The sequence below is a fragment of the Argopecten irradians genome, chromosome 8, assembly GCF_041381155.1.
Source record: "Argopecten irradians isolate NY chromosome 8, Ai_NY, whole genome shotgun sequence".
NCBI lineage: Eukaryota > Metazoa > Mollusca > Bivalvia > Pectinida > Pectinidae > Argopecten > Argopecten irradians.
The window spans coordinates 34,239,125-34,256,581 of NC_091141.1; the positions used below are offsets into that span (position 1 = coordinate 34,239,125).

General features: G+C 35.9%; 2 protein-coding genes across 2 annotated transcripts in view; one reads left to right on the forward strand and one right to left on the reverse strand.

Moving 5' to 3' along the window:
• LOC138330189 (uncharacterized) overlaps positions 1–17,457 on the reverse strand; it is a 51,985-nt gene that overhangs the window by 15,601 nt on the left and 18,927 nt on the right. Inside the window, exons 12-18 of the mRNA XM_069277635.1 lie at positions 16,711–16,802; positions 15,065–15,164; positions 14,592–14,774; positions 10,965–11,209; positions 3,637–3,916; positions 2,296–2,409; positions 884–1,031 (exon numbers count right to left, since the gene is read on the reverse strand). Coding sequence (XP_069133736.1) covers positions 884–1,031; positions 2,296–2,409; positions 3,637–3,916; positions 10,965–11,209; positions 14,592–14,774; positions 15,065–15,164; positions 16,711–16,802 — 1,162 coding nt within the window. The remainder of the gene's footprint in view (positions 1–883; positions 1,032–2,295; positions 2,410–3,636; positions 3,917–10,964; positions 11,210–14,591; positions 14,775–15,064; positions 15,165–16,710; positions 16,803–17,457) is intronic.
• On the forward strand, positions 5,579–8,802 carry LOC138328923 (uncharacterized). The gene is made up of 2 exons (XM_069275636.1): positions 5,579–7,615; positions 7,901–8,802. The coding sequence occupies exons 1-2, from the start codon at positions 5,748–5,750 to the stop codon at positions 8,520–8,522; spliced, it is 2,490 nt and encodes an 829-aa protein (XP_069131737.1). The 5' UTR covers positions 5,579–5,747; the 3' UTR covers positions 8,523–8,802.

Below are 17,457 nucleotides of genomic sequence, written 5' to 3' on the forward strand. Positions count from 1 at the left end.
CTTACCTTTTTATTATATGACGATACCTACCTTTCCATTATATGACGATACCAACTTTCCATTATATAACGATATCTACCTTTCCATTATATGACGATACCTACTTTTCCATTATATGACGGTACCTACCTTTCCATTATATGACGATACCCACCTTTCCATTATATGACGATACCTACCTTTACATTTTATGACGATACCTACTTTTCCATTATATAACGATACCTACCTTTCCATCATATGACGATACCCACCTTTCCATTATATGACGATACCTACCTTTACATTATATGACGATACCTAATTTCTCATTATATGACGATACATACCTTTCCATTATATGACGATACCTACCTTTCCATCATATGACGATACCCACATTTCCATTATATGACGATACTTACCTTCTCATTATATGACGATACCTAATTTCTCATTATATGACGTTACATACCTTTCCATTATATGACAATACCAACTTTTCCATTATATATGACGATACCTACCTTTCCATTATATGACGATACCTACTTTTCCATTATATAACGATACCTACCTTTCCATTATATGACGATACCTACTTTTCCATGATATGACGATACCCACCTTTCCATTTTATGACGATACCTAATTTCTCATTATATGACGTTACATATCTTTCCATTATATGACGATACCAACTTTTCCATTATATGACTATACCTTTTCCATTATGTGACGATACCTACCTTTCCATTATTTGACGATTCTTACCTTTCCATTATATGACAATACCTACCTTTCCATTGTATGATGGTACCTACGTTTTCATTGTATGATAGTACATATCCCCCACCAGACGACTTTCACACTTTTCTATCATATGACGAATATGTATACATACCATTACCACAGTCTCCGTGGTCACCACATCCTCCGATACAAATAGCCTCTATAACTGGGTCTGGATTAGATTTCATGGCATTATCTGTTTTACATTCGGTCTCGAGGATCTCTTTGGTGTTTAAGATCCATCCAAAGCCATTCTCTGCCTTAAATGGAAATTCTTTAAATAAGTATTCTAAAACAGTAATTTCATGTATTTATATTTCAAATTCACAAAACCTACTTAAATTAGCGCACTCATATTTGACCGCTTTAACATGCTTTTGGCTTAATAACACAACCTAAAATTCGGTCAACCACTACATCTCACTATATGTATATACTTGAATGTCGCTAAAATAGTTAACGTGCTGTAACCGTCAAAACTATGCATTATAACTATTTAAACTGGTGTAATGCCCATACATCGAAGACCCTGCTGTCAGAAAGACGACAATAAAGATCATTTGTGTATATTTACATTTCGCTACAGAGACTCTTGTTACTCTAATGATAATCAGGATCTGCATTATGAGTAAATACATGCTGCCTAGACTTGATGTAGTAATATCATAATACATAGATTTAGTCCTCTTTACATATACCATGTTAGTCCGAGCGGGAAAATTACCTTTGTAGTTGAATGAAACAGTTTGGTTGTGAAACTATAAAAAAAAACCTTCTAAATGTATGGATTATTAAAAGTAAACTGAAAAGCTATTGAAAAACATCGAGGTTTTGTTGTCCTTTCAATTTTTTAAAGGTATTACTTTTATTTCATTGAAATTGGCTGTTTAAATGTTTGAAGCGGGAAATTCAAATGTTCATTCGCATCTAAATTATGTTCTACGTTGAATTTGAAAACAAAATGTGAATATAACAATTAGGAGATTGTTATATTGCATTTGTTGGAGATATAAATTCAATCTGGCATATTCATAGCGCCCTAACGGGTTTAATATTTTATATGCCACCCAGATTGCATTTATATCTCCAATAAATGCAGTCTAACAATCCTTTAATTGTTAAATAGACGCTCTGACTTTAAATTTGATTTATTATATTTTCTTCAAAGTCCAGCGCTCTAAAAAGTAACATACTATGTATATGGAAACAAATGAAGCCATGGAAACGTAGACATCTTATCTTTTGAAATATCTTCGTCAATGTGCTGGCACGTTTTTTATGATTATAATACGATTTTATGCTATTTTGAAACTTACTTTTGAACTCTAACACATATTTGAACATAAGTCATCGTTTACCTGGAAATAGTGTCGCTTACATATGCGAATGTTACTTGATATACTTCGCTTATTCTTATCTACGTTTTCGTAGTGGACATCTACTAATTTTGTGCAATTGCATAAACAACATTTGTTTTATAAAATTTGATACTCATGAAAACATATAAATAAACAAAACACATACATTGAATTCAATATCCATTTTACAATTCTCTAATATCTCGGTGTCAAACACATCACAGGTGGGATATTTCGCCTTTAGATCATTAAACATTTCATCACAATCCGCCTCAGTCGCCTTGAACGAAAACATATTGAAATTAGTTACCGCAACATTAAAGAATACCATAAAGCGTGGAATTGAGAAAGAGCTGATTACAAATTTAACTACATAGCAGTTTTCCGTATTTGTATAGTGCAGAATTCTCTGTCCTTGTGGGTAGGTATTGATTGTGACATCATGTGTTTTTGAGCGCCACGTCACACCTTTCAGAGAAAGCCATGTGAATATCACTCACAAAATAATGAAGTCACAATCGATAATTACCCTCAAGGGAGGTATCTCTGTAATATGCAAAGTCGGAAAAGTTGCTTCGCATAACACATGCATAACACAGGGATCTGAGAATAGGTTACAGTTTATATAAGTTTCGACCCACCAGAGTGCCCACAGAACATTTTTAGATTTTTAAGGGGTCTGGATCGGAAATAGGTAGAAATCATACTCTTCATAGTACTATATAAGTAAAGGGTGGAAAGCCCCCCGACTGAGAACGTTTACAACACCTAGCTTCAGCGGCTAAAGAGTCCCCTTTCGGCAAAAATAACACGTACATGTCATCTAAAAATCAATCGTTCCAGTTCTCTTCGAATGTCTCTGATGTATGGGTTACGCCAAAGGAAAATGATCAGATGTACCGAAAGGAGCATATCATCTTTTCATTTCAGTCAGCCAATGAGATTGCAGCGGAGGACTCGCTTATGCATGATACATGAGAAAATATAATTAAATGGCACGTGCTAGAAATGTTTTTTTAGCCACTAAAACTAGACGGTGAGCTTTCCAAAATGATCTGTGGGCAATCTGGTGGGTCAATAACTATATAAACTGTAACTAATTCTCAGATCCCTGTGATACATAATAGTAATAGAATATACTAGAATATACATAATAGAATATTTAATCCGTTTAATGGATATGTTGGAAGAATGCTATACTATTATCTTACTGATGTTAAATGCTCTACTGAATAATCAATTTTATTCGCGAAGAAATACATTTCTCTTTATTTGCGGGCAAGTTAATTTCCGACAAATTAAATATCCACTAATAAAATGGAAAGAACGATAAGGAAAAAAATAAGAATAGATTAAATTATATTATTACTGTTTGGAAATAACAAATGCGCGAACATTTCTCCCGCAAATTAGCATCATAGAGAAGATAGCAAAGTTTTCTCCCAGCGGAAATAAACAGTCATAAAGAAATTACGGGTTATGCTTAACCATAAAAAATTTGTCTTACTTGAACTGTGTCTTCTGTCTCTGTTATTCCGCCTAGCCTAAAGCCGTCATTGGTCACTACAGCAAACGGGTTCGGCGGTATCTCTTCATAAACGTCACATTCCATGTCTTGATCGTCACCCCAATATTGTGTCTGCTGACAGAAGCAATCGTCGGGGGTAGTTCTAAAACCGTGTCGACAATGACAGAAACTTGGACTATTTGGTCTGTATTCTGTTGGATTTATATAGGCGATGTTTCCGTACTCCAAAGGCATGAATAAAGACTGTGTTTCTGGGATTCTGAAATTAATTTACAAAAGACATGGCAATGGTTTATCTTTACAGTACTCCTCTAACTCTCGAACTCGCATTCCTTGAACACCTCCCCCAGCGAACTGATCGCATGGTCCCGACCGTGCAGCTGTATAGCTTGAGCCGCTATTCGTCCAGTACCCTTTATTCCTCGTAGAGAAATATTTCTCCCATACCTGACGGGGTTATCCCGCGGTTGCTAGGAAAAGATAACACTGTCTTTTATCGGAGTAAGGAAAAGACAGCTCACACGCTCATGACAATGACGTCATCGATCCATGCGTAGATTATTGTCGAGGACGCCATTAATTGTCAACACTGTAAAAATATTTCCTAATTTGATTTTCTTAAATATGGGAGAAAAAGAGAGAAAATAATCTTACATGGGTCTGTCAAGTGGACAGGGATATCTCAATCCTCGTGAAAATTTTTGACCGCCAACCCTTTGCAAGCTTCGGGTTGACCAGCCAAAATCTTTCACTCGGGTTAAGATATCCCTGTCCACTTGACAGACCCATGTAAGATTCTATTCAATCCCCTTTCCTTCAAATATATAGTATTTAAACCATCTGTTCGTCGAACAGGTGATTGGTTTCTTAGATTTATTATCTACATTATATATTATATATGTATATATTGACGTAACGCGCGATGTTGGTGATACCGTTCCAAAACACAAACCCCCCTTATTTAAAGCGTTGTGGGTTTCTTCTCTTTTTTATGGTCTCACGTCACATTATATATCAATGGAATTGTTTTTTGATGTACATTAATTCTATGTGAAATATAGGAGGTAAAGCGAAATACAAATACGTTTTAATTGCGTTCAAAATCCCCAAAATACAACGAAAACGTATGTAACGCGTAACATTTACCGTCGTGGTTGTTTGTAAAACTGCTCCAAAAACGCGCCAAACATACGTACAAACAAATGAACATAATGCAAGGAAGCGGATATGACGTGACAAATGACGTCAATGACGTATCGATGATTTCGGAAGGCGTACAATATGCTCATATCTTGATTATTAACCATTGTCAACATGTAACGGTGGATCCAGAAGAACGCACATACAGATTTCAAGCAATATTGAGAGAAAATGGTAAGCTATTTCAGGATTTTGAAATGATAAATGAAATGTGTCTTTATTGAATATATCATGACCGTAGTATAGCCCACTTTAAAGAGCGTTTTCATTGCAAACGAAGAAAATGAAAAATTCCGTAATTTGTCCACCAAGTGATTTTAATCTACTTTTTGCAAATATAAAGATTTTGATAACATTTATCAGCATATCATGAAATATTGAATATAAATTTAAAACCATATTAGAAATGTGTCTGAACTGAACATTAAAAAACACTCTTTATTTCGAGTGTACGATCAATAATAAAGAAATAACACGCCATTTAAAAATTCCGTGAAATGTCCACTTTTAATACAACGTAAAAAAACGTCGTTACGTTATACGTTCAAAGCGTAACGTTATCACGCGACGTTTTGAATCTGATACTGATAAATATGCATTTAAATCGAGAACTATTCTATTTAACAAAATTACAGAGTCATGTCGATAAGCAATATGTGAAATATTATATTATCTTTTAACTACAGGACATTGATTTAAACACGCGCATTTTAACTGCAACGCAGCGTATCAAAATATACAAACAGGAACGCCAAGAAGCACGGAAGAGGAAACGAAGAGAATATTATGAAAACGAGAAGAAATTTGTTCCAAAAACTCAAAAACCCGTATCAACTTCAGCATTACAAAAACGCAAGCAACGCGCTAATTGCAAAGAACAAATAGAAAAAATGAATAAACAAAGGTTAAAAACTAGAGAGCGGGTTAGAAAATACAGAGAAAAAAATAAAACAAAAGTTATGAATGGCGATCAAAACGCGACAGGTACTCTAGTAACACCATTTAAAAACAGAATGAGTAAATGTCGATCATTACTCAGACTAAAGGAGAATTTACCTAAAACGCCCGTAAAGAGAAGCGCCGTTATCTCTGCATATTTAGAGTCGAACTCACCGACGGCAAAATCTCTCCGAACAGAGAAATACACTTCCCCTGGGGACGTTGAAAACATCGAACTTGCTAACTGTATACTTGGTGACATGAAACAGGCAATTGAGAGCACAAAATCCAAACGTTCCGACGATGCCAGGTCATCTATTAATGTTTTATGTGCAGCTATTAACGGGCCCAATTCAGCGGAAAAGAAAATCCAAAAGAAAGTAGCTCGCAAACTTGGTTTGCCAGTGCGACGCATATCTAGCGGCAAACGTGTACGTCATAAAATAATGACTTCGGAAAAATCGTCATGGACGCACACTTGCCGGAAAACACGTTCCGATAAAATAACGGACTCGGACAGAGAAAAGGCTTATAATTTCTGGACATCTTCGCAAAACTCTCGACCAACCGGAAATAAATGCGATATCAAACGAATTAGAGTAGGTCCAAAGTTGTACTCAAGTCACATGGTACACGTTTTAGAAAAAACACAAACTGAAGTTTTTCTTAATTTCAGAGAAACACATCCTGAAATCAAAATGTGCCAAAGAACATTTGAAAGATGTAAGCCGTATTATGTTGTGCCGACGCGCCCAAAGGACCGGAATACTTGCTGTTGTAGATATCACGTCGAAACAAGAACTGTGTTCAAAGATTGCATGAGTTTTAGAAAAAAGATAATTGAAAATAAATCAGAAGACCAACAGAGAGAATATCCTATATACAATCATCTAAAAGAAATAATACCTACAACATTTTGCCAAGAAACGGACACGGACATTGATTGTATAAACAGAGAATGCAACAACTGCGGCGTACATTTACTTAAACTACTTCCGGAAGAATGCGATACATCTGAGACTGCTCTACAAGTGACTTGGTCAAAATATGAATATGTCAATGTCAATGTAAAGAAAAACAAAGAAATTAAAAAGCTTTGTTTGGTTAAAAAAACAACTGCGCCAGGAGAGATGTTTTCTTACTTAAAGCACCTTTTAGTTTCATTTCCGGCTCACCAGTTCCGTGCAAATTGGCAGACAAATCAAATGAAAACTTTAATTGAAAATTTGCCAATGAACGACTGTATTTGTATTCACGATTTTTCTGAAAAATTTTCGTGTATCGAAAAACATGAACTACAGTCAAGTTATTTTCAAAAGAATGAAGTTTCAATTCATGTTACTGTTATTCACCGCCATGCAATTCTTGAATATGATGGGGCTGAAAGTACTGAGGAATCACCAAATATCGTCACAGAACACTTCTTTGTTATCAGTCCGGACTTAACACATGACCAATATTTCACCCATGCTGTTCAAAACTTGGTATCGGAACACCTGAAATCGATTCGTTATCAAACCCGAACAATGCATGAATTTACGGACGGATGTCAAGCCCAGTATAAAAGTCGTCATTGTATGGGCTCTGTAGCTCATGCTTGTTACGACTTTGGTTACGAATGCTTCATAAGAAATTACTTTGAAACATCACATGGAAAAGGGCCCCAAGACGCCGCTGGAGGGTGCTTTAAGCGACAGGCCGAAATGGCCATTATCAGAGGTACCGAAACGATCCAGTCAGCAGAGCACCTTTATAACTTTGGAAAAAACAAGTTTGAACAGCCAAGTGGGTCTGCTAATTGCAAGAGAAGACATTTCAGGTATGACATTAGCTTGGTTTTATTTTTATGTCCATCATTTACAGAGTCCCTATCTTTAACTGATTATCAATATTTATCTTTGTAGCAGCAAGGATGAGCACAATCACATGCGCTTTCTAATTTCTTTAGTAGTTCATAGATGTATATAAAACAATACATGTACATGATAATATTGTCTATATATTCAATTGTATATATGTGTGCGCTTATATAAATGCACATTATACCATGACATGATCAATGATATTTAATAAGCCTTAACAAAAACTTTCATTTTCATTTCAGGTACATTGAACAGGTTACGCGTGAAACGCAAATGCGTTACAAACCAATCCCAAGAAATAGACAAATACATCAGATTATAGCAACTGGAAATCCGTCCCACCTTTTTGTTAGGAATATCTCATGTTATACATGTGACCAGTGTATCACCGGAAATTATGGAGCGTGTACAAATCGTATCGGGAAGACAAGGACGGCTGAGATTAGCAGGGAAGGTGGTGACGATCAAGTCAGTGTAGACGATAATCTACAAGACAATTCACATGTAAATGATTTGCATGATCTATGTCAACCTACCAGTATACTCGCGGTCTTTACAGACGATCCAAGTGAGGATTTTTATCTATTTAAAGCGAAGAGTAAACCGGAAAAACTAAAAAGGAAACTGAAAGACAGTTGGGGTGCAACTTTTGAAAAGGGGTGTGAAGTTATTCGGGGGTTTTACTTTGAGACTGTGAATAACGTTTTCACCTACCGTCTTTTGAAAGACCGACTGGCTGTGGTGCCGGCATGTTCTGTGCGCCACGTTCTGGTAAACGCCAGTGAAAGTAACAACACGCTCACTATTAGTGAAGATGATCATGTGGAAATACTGGCATCCCTCGATTCACTGTTGTATGTGTAGTCGAAGAAGTTATTAATATAGAAAGCAATTCTGGACAATGTAGTAGTTACATATGTACAATACATTGACGAGTAACTTTGGAGACATTATATATATACATGTACATTTTTTTGTATATGTATTCATGGAATCGGTGTTACAATGTATGTAAAACATGCTGCGGTAATATCTTTACATTGATAAAATTTCCATTTCTTGTGTATACACCTTTAATTAACTTATCATTCTTTACTCACTTGAATATGTGTATTGGATAACGTTGTAGTGACGCGTCGCGAAAGCGGTCTAAAAACGACGTCATTCTGTGTTACGTAAAGTGTCACCAACATCGCGCGTTACGTCATTATCTACATGAATAGTTTGTCATAATTTGATATCATAGTGTTTGACTGTCGATGACCGACCCCTGATGACTCGAATATTCCTATTAACCGGATCCCCTGCAGTTCGAGTTAAAGAAATTAACTGTATATATGTAATGTAAGTAATTAATTAATATTTTAAACTTTTTGAAATTAATCAACGGCCTTTGGACTTCAATTAGCATGGAATCAATAGATAAAGAATATATATACCAGATTACGAATATATTTATAAACTATAAACCAACTTATTTTCGCGGCGATTTAATTCCGCGTAATCAAATTTGTCGACGTTTTCACGGGGATTTATTTCCGCGTTTTCAGATTTTACGATTTTTTCACGTGAATTTAATTTCGCGTTTTCATATCTTACGACTTTTTCACGGGATTTAATTCTGCGTTTGCAAATCTAACGGCTTTTTCACGGGGATTTATTTCCGCGTTTTCAGATCTTACGATTTTTTCACGGGATTTAATTTCATATCTTACGACTTTTTCACGGGGATTTAATTCCCCGTTTTCAGATTTAACGACTTTTCACGGCGATTTAATTCCACGTTTTCAGATTGAACGACTTATTCACGGGGATTGAATTCCGCGTAATTAGATTTGACGACTTTTTCACGGGGATTTAATTCCACGTATTCAGATATTACCAGTTTTTCACGGGATTTAATTCCGCGTTTGCAAATCTAACGACTTTTTCACGGGAATTTAATTCCGCTTTTGCAAATCTAACGAATTTTTCACGGGGATTTATTTCCGCGTTTTCAGATCTTACGATTTTTTCACTTAGATTTAATTTCGCGTTTTCATATCTTACGACTTTTTCACGGGGATTTAATTATTTGTTTTCAAATGTATGGACTTTTTCACGGGGATTAAATTTCTTGTTTTCAGATTTTATGACTTTTTCTCGAGGATTTAATCCCGCGTTTTCAGATCTTACGACTTTTTGACCATGATCGAATTCCGCGTTTTCAGATTGAACGATTTTTTCACGGCGATTTAAACCCGCGTTTTCAGATCGAGCGACGTTTTCACGGGTATTTAATTCTGCTTTTTTCATAGCTATTTAATGTCGAACTTTAAAGATCTATATTGTTCTATTAGTTGATTTATTTTCGCGAATTCTAAAGCCTGCGAAATAAGCGAAATTTGATCCCACGCGAAAATAAGATATGTGTAAAACTCCGAACCAAACTGTGTTTCATGGTTAAATGTTCTCTCCGTGACGTTTTATAGACATATGATGTAATTTTTATGTGTTATGAGTGCGTTATGTGTTTGGGGACACTGTGGTATTCCATGTTGTGTCTCTTTGTGACTATCATTTTTTGCAATATAGGACTACTTAATACATGTATAAAACACTGCAATTCACGTGTAAATGACGACCTATATATGTGGCATATGATTTATCTCCCTTACTTAAGGTTACTTGGCACCTTTGATGTATAGATAGCGTATATGATATTGTATAAGAGCGCTAATGTGAGTGAATGTTTGCCGATTGACAGCGGGATGACGAATGGTTTTTTGGTGGGGTATGTTATCAATGCGATCGAGCAGCACATCAACACCCTGTAGGGAAGAAGGCCCAACTTTTTGGTCAAATGTGGGACAATAGATATACAGGTATTATCATCACTGAGACTTATTTTAGTAAGATCTCGAAGAAGGTGCGGTTCATTGTCTTCCTGTTCCGATCACGTAATGGGGTAAACATACCAACCGCAGAGCAGAAACTTTTGTAGTAATTTTTATGTTGAAATATAGATAGAACATCCGGAGTACACATATTAAAATTCCATTACAAAACATGGTGGCATAAATACAAGGAACAACAAGAAAAGAAAACAAATCAACAAACTAAATATGTTAGATGCGTATTCCGTTTATGCATATGAGATGCCTCCTTTGCGGGTAGGTATTCATTGTGATGTCATTATTTTGTAAGCGTCGTTTTCCCTGAAAAGTTTGGCTTATGCTAACAAATTCACGACGTCATAATCGATACACACCGGCAAGGGCAGATAACTCACATCAACCATTAATGACAACGTAAATGGTAGCTTACTGATGCTGTTCGGTGAACATGAGGGGAGTGGAGCGGGTGTCACAGTCGGTGCCATAAGGACTGTAGAAAACTTTTCCATTGAATACGTCACAGTCGTTTCCACAGTTATCATCCAAAGACCCACACAGGCCGCAGGTACACTCAATGTCGTGGATAGAAGGGTAGACCCAGATATTCCACAGAGTAACGCCATCACTTACTTTCACCCTCCGCGCCTCCACTCGAGTACCATGTGGGAACCATACCTTTCAACATAATTGATTTTTTAATAAAAGGCATAACACACGTTTTTTTAATAATTCATTATCATCTGAAAATACCTTATAATCTCGAAAATAAGCCGCAGCTTATATTTTTTTGGTAGGAAATCCCAGGCTTATTTTCAAGCCCGTCATATTTTCGAAGTCATTTACCCTGTAAAGTATGGTAGGCTTACTTACGAGACCGGCTTACTTTCGAAACATTTCATCGGTGTTTAAATTTGAAATATTCAAATTAAAACAAAACAGAAAGTCAAGTAAATAAACTTGGATAATTAATACACATATGCGTTTATTTATACATTATATGGATGAATTAAGGTATAATAATAAAATAACACCATTACTATGAGAAATCTATATTGACCGCATGTCAGAAAAAATGTTTAGATAATTTTCCGTGGAAGGAATCCAAAGCTTAATCTCAATTGCGGACTATTTTCAAAACCGGCATATTTTCAAGATACATTTGATTGTAAGAAATCCAAGGCTTAATTTCAAAACTAGACTATTTTAGATTCTGGCTTATTATCGAGATTTCAGAGTATATCACTTACCTTGAATTTTGTAAATAAGCATCCGACGTTTGTTGAAAACATTCTACAGAATATATGGGTGACTAATCGAACAAATACGTTGAGTAGATAAATATTCAATATGGATAGAACGTGTAAAAGTCTGCATACTAGTTACAAGCAAAATTGCATTAAAGATATATAACTCTTGGTTGGAAGTTCGTGGCAGGTCTTGTAAATTTTGAGTGTAGCATGTAACGCAAGTCAACGCGGCTCATCGTAAAATAATGTACCTTAGCATTCTTTAACGGATCGTTTATGTAGGTTGAAGCAGGTGGCGAAAAGAGGGAAAAGTGATACAATTGAACGCAATCGTGAACAAACTGAATGTTTCCTGAGAAGTACCTTAGATACATTTTTAGGAGATGTATAAAATATCTATGGTTTCAAGATAAACAACAGCAAAATGGCCAAAAGTTTCATAATGTATGCATGTTTAGGATGGATATCATATCAATTACAGCTATAATGTTACGCAACAATCAACAATAACACCTATTATATCAATGATTTACTCGACATTTGAAAACTTCGAAGTTGAGGGCGAAGATATATAATACCTTAACTAGCGTACAACGTTTTTGGGCACGTTCAAAATTTTAAAATCCCGCTGCGTGAAATCTTCGGTTAAAATAGGGGTAGAGGTGCGCTGCGCTCAGATACGTTAAGGTACGTTGATATACGCTACTGTAAGCTAAGCCACGTTGAGATACGCTATTCGTCCAATATGGTATGATATGCTATTAGCGTGAGTATGACCAGGTCAAGCCATGGACCAGTTTTACGAACATTGCTTAAATTGAAGGAAAGGAAAGCATTGCAGAAGTTTGAGACAACATCTTAAAATCTGTAACGTTTTTCAATGGAGAATTTTAAGTTAAGGAATTCCTTTAAGTCCTTTAAGAATGTTCGTGAAACCGACCCCTGGTCATACTTGCGCTGACAGCATAGCACAACTCCAGTATACTTTTGCCACTAATCTAACCTCTCAAATAAGCGTATCTAAGCGTATCTCTATCTAATAATATCTAATGATACCCACATCATGACATTAGAAGTTAGCATGTAACGTATGACAGCGTACCAAGGCGTACATCTACCCCCCCCCCCCATTTTGTAATAATCTATGGTTTAAGACCCTGTTTAAACTAGTGATTTTTGTATACCTATATGTCACTTCTTAAGTGTATTTGAACATAACTTAGTTGATATAAAGTGTCTATGCATCCGTCCTAATCTTAGATATCACTGCTGACTCGTAGATTGTTGTGTTGTTTGTAAATTTTACAAATATATGCAAAATATGGTACATTTTTTTTTGTTGCAAGTCCACAGAATTCAGTACATATTTCTGTCACCAAATAACCATGTCATCATGTTAACTAGTGTTTATAGCATGTGGTAGGAGTGATGGTTTGACCAGATTCGACTTTACATAGGCATACACATCGTGTCCTTTTTGACCTTGCCAGGAAAATGGCGGCTGTAGATTATCACATGCAAATATGGCATATATTGGACGTCCCAATTGATACCAATGTACAAATTCAATGTTATAATGTCATCTGACCATAGTGGAAATAATGTTTATTAAAAAAAAGGTTAATTTAAGAGTTTAAGTGCATTTCCACAAATCTACATGTTTTGCCCCTAAATACAGCAGTTAAACATTTTTTTCTTAAAACTAGTCTTCGTTTTTATGTTCAGGGTTCTTAAAAGTATATAATAGACTATATGAGATGATTGATTGAAATGCCTTCCTATACATGTATGCTATATTGGCATGTTTGAATAAGTCAAAACGGTATGGCGTATTACAAGGATAAGTTTTATACCTTTTAATGTTCTTGATTTTGACGCAACGCAGGCTGACAAAAGTCTATATGAATAGACCAAAACGGTTTAAAATTGAGTTGAAACCACAAGATATAAGAAAGGACTATGTATGGTTTGGGCCCTTTTTGGCCCCAATTATTGTGAAAATTTTAGTACTGTTTTTTAGTATTTAAATTGTCGGATTTGACATATTTAGTACATCCCTAATATAATTACACAATAACAGTTTTCTAATTTTGCAGCTTCAATTGCCATGGTAACTACTCGACATGTGCATAAATTATGAAATTGTGCAAATTTTGACAATTGTGGCCATTTTTTGCTCCGTTTTGTTTTAAATACCATAGAGCACATTCTTGATCACGATTTATATTTCTCCTAAAGATGCATTGGAAGTGTATGCACATTCTCAGTAAATAGGATGCGCTCTATTTAAGCATTAAACTGTCTTCCTATGAAATATATGGTCTTCTACATAGATGCCAAAGCTTTGCAGACAAACTTCATAATGCGCGCTAGCAAAAAGCTGTAGGCATATTCAAAGGTTATTTGTGACGTCACTTATGCAATGACCGAAATGATATTGACAAGATATATATTTATGAAGTTCTCATTTTCCACAACACAATATTTGGTATTCTAGGGTCTCAGTGGAGCTCTACAGGGGTGCATGACATGAGGAAATTACGCATTAACTGAGGTGGCCGCGTGGTTAAGATGTCCTAACATACTACCACAAGCCCTCTGGGATGCAAGATCGAATCCCATGTGTGGCAGTTGCCGCTGTCCGCAGGTTTTTCTCCGAGTAATCCGGCTTTCCTCTACCAACAAACCTGGCACGTCCTTACTGTCCATGGCTGTTAATAAGACGTTTGACTAATGAAGCCAAACCAAAAAAAAAAATGTTATTAGTTGAGTTCGATATCATATTATCGACTTAAGAGTCTACGACTTACTTTGACTACTGAATCCGTTTCCTCCACGCGAAGTATATTATCCTCACAGCGGGTGAAGCCTTGCTGGCGGACATCGCTACACGTGTCTAACACATACACATCGTGCCCTGCAGTTACTGCCAATCCACATGGACAAAATGGCTTGGCTCCGTTTTCTCCGCAAGCAATGGTCTTCATGTGTACCTGGGGTAGAAATCGGTACGTAGACTAGTACAGAATTTAACTGTCTTAAAGTTATATATGCCATAATGGACAAACATTTTGACATGTTCTTTTTTCTTCTGTAATCTATTGAAAACCATCAGGTTTGATGTTTTAAGCTGTGAAAATCATTAAATGGACGGACAAACGTGTGTTATGCCTTATAAACCTTAGTTTAAGACAGACCGTATTACGAATTTTCCGGACTGCCGTTTTTTTCTGTGTCTGGATTATCGAAGGTCCACTGTATTCGCTATTATATGTCCACTCACCTCTATTTTTACATTATTTCGAGGGTACCAGTGGGGAACGGTCGTTGATGGACAGAACTTATACAACACGAATTCACCTTCATTCTGCAACTCGTAACTCCTATAAATAAAACATTCATTAAATAAATTATATGTTCCAATGAAATCAAAACTACGTCAAAAATGCAGAACTTACAATGAAGAAACGTTTATTTCACAAAAGTAACATTTTTTCGTCATGTCATATGAACCAGAATGTTAGGTGTCTGCCAACCTAACAAAAACGCAACGATAAACCAACATGATTTACCTAAATATTTGCTAAACAGAAACATTCGCACCTGGTAAAACAGTGACGTAGAACACAGACTGTGACAAGTCTTAAATTGTTCTTACTGACTACAGTTAAATACAGAACCGGTCCATCATCATAGCGAAATTGGCAGTTGAATATCGACCACACGGATGTATAATACCAAACAAAACCACATGATATGGTATGGCTCCTTGTCCAGCAATTGCAAACACACATCAATATAATAAACATTAAATATGATTTACTTTGAATATTTTGTTCTATGCCTGTGCCGTATGTTATATAATATTATATTATATATTACTTTACATTTCAGAAACGACGAATGTATCACAAACCCACAAATGTTCTCTAATTTACCTTCCATCGACAGATGTACTCTAATTTACCTTCCATCGCCAGATGAACACTGATTTACCTTCCATCGACAGATGTACTCTAATTTACCTTCCATCGACAGATGTACTCTAATTTACCTTCCATCGACAGATGTACTCTAATTTACCTTCCATCGACAGATGTACTCTAATTTACCTTCCATCGACAGATGTACTCTAATTTACCTTCCATCGACAGATGTACTCTAAATTACCTTCCATCGACAGATGTACTCTAATTTACCTTCCATCGACAGATGTACTCTAATTTACCTTCCATCGACAGATGTACTCTAATTTACCTTCCATCGACAGATGTACTCTAATTTACCTTCCATCGACAGATGTACTCTAATTTACCTTCCATCGACAGATGTACTCTAATTTACCTTCCATCGACAGATGTACTCTAATTTACCTTCCATCGACAGATGTACTCTTATTTACCTTCCATCGACAGTACATAATGTACTCTAATTTACCTTCCATCGACAGATGTACTCTAATATACCTTCCATCGACAGCTGTACTCTAATTTACCTTCCATCGACAGATGTACTCTAATATACCTTCCATCGACGATGTACTCTATTTACCTTCCATCGACAGATGTACTCTAATTTACCTTCCATCGACAGATGTACTCTAATTTACCTTCCATCATCGACAGATGTACTCTAATTTACCTTCCATCGACAGAAGTACTCTAATTTACCTTCCATCGACAGATGTACTCTAATTTACCTTCCATCGACAGATGTACTCTAATTTACCTTCCATCGACAGATGTACTCTAATTTACCTTCCATCGACAGATGTACTCTAATTTACCTTCCATCGACAGATGTACTCTTATTTGCCTTCCATCGACAGATGTACTCAATTACCTTCCATCGACAGATGAACTGTTATTTACCTTCCATCAACAGATATACTCTAATTTACCTTTCATCGCCAGATGTACTCTTATTTACCTTCCATCGAATGTCTTCATATGGGGGTCACACACGGCGTGACACGATTTCTTTCTCCAGTGCTCTTTGTCGGGTTCTTCCCACACCTTTACCTATCACACAAACACATAGCAAGAGTTGTTAACGCATATCTTACCACATGAAACCAAAGTGAGGGTTGTTAACACAGATCTTACCACATAAAACTAAAGAAAGGGTTGTTAACAGAGATCTTACCACATAAAACTAAAGAAAGATTTGTTAACAGAGATCTTACCAGATAAAACTAAAGAAAGGGTTGTTAATAGAGATCTTACGACATAAAACTAAAGAGAGGGTTGTTAATAGAGATCTTACGACATAAAACCAAAGTGAGGGTTGTTAACAGAGATCTTACCAGATAAAACTAAAGAGAGGGTTGTTAACAGAGATCTTACCAGATAAAACTAAAGAAAGGTTTGTTAATAGAGATCTTACCAGATAAAACTAAAGAAAGGGTTGTTAATAGAGATCTTACCAGATAAAACTAAAGAGAGGGTTGTTAACAGAGATCTTACCAGATAAAACTAAAGAAAGGTTTGTTAATAGAGATCTTACCAGATAAAACTAAAGAAAGGGTTGTTAATAGAGATCTTACCAGATAAAACTAAAGAGAGGGTTGTTAACATCTAATTTACCCACAAACCAAACAGAGGGTTGTTGATATATATTACCCACAAATCAAAGAGAGGATTGTTAATATATATTTCCAACAAACCAAAGAGAGGG

Coding starts and splice junctions, on each gene's coding strand:
- LOC138328923 (XM_069275636.1), top strand. CDS start 5,748: ATGAATAAACAAAGGTTAAAAACTAGAGAGCGGGTTAGAAAATACAGA. Junction 7,616..7,900: donor TGCAAGAGAAGACATTTCAG/GTATGACATTAG, acceptor TTTTCATTTCAG/GTACATTGAACAGGTTACGC.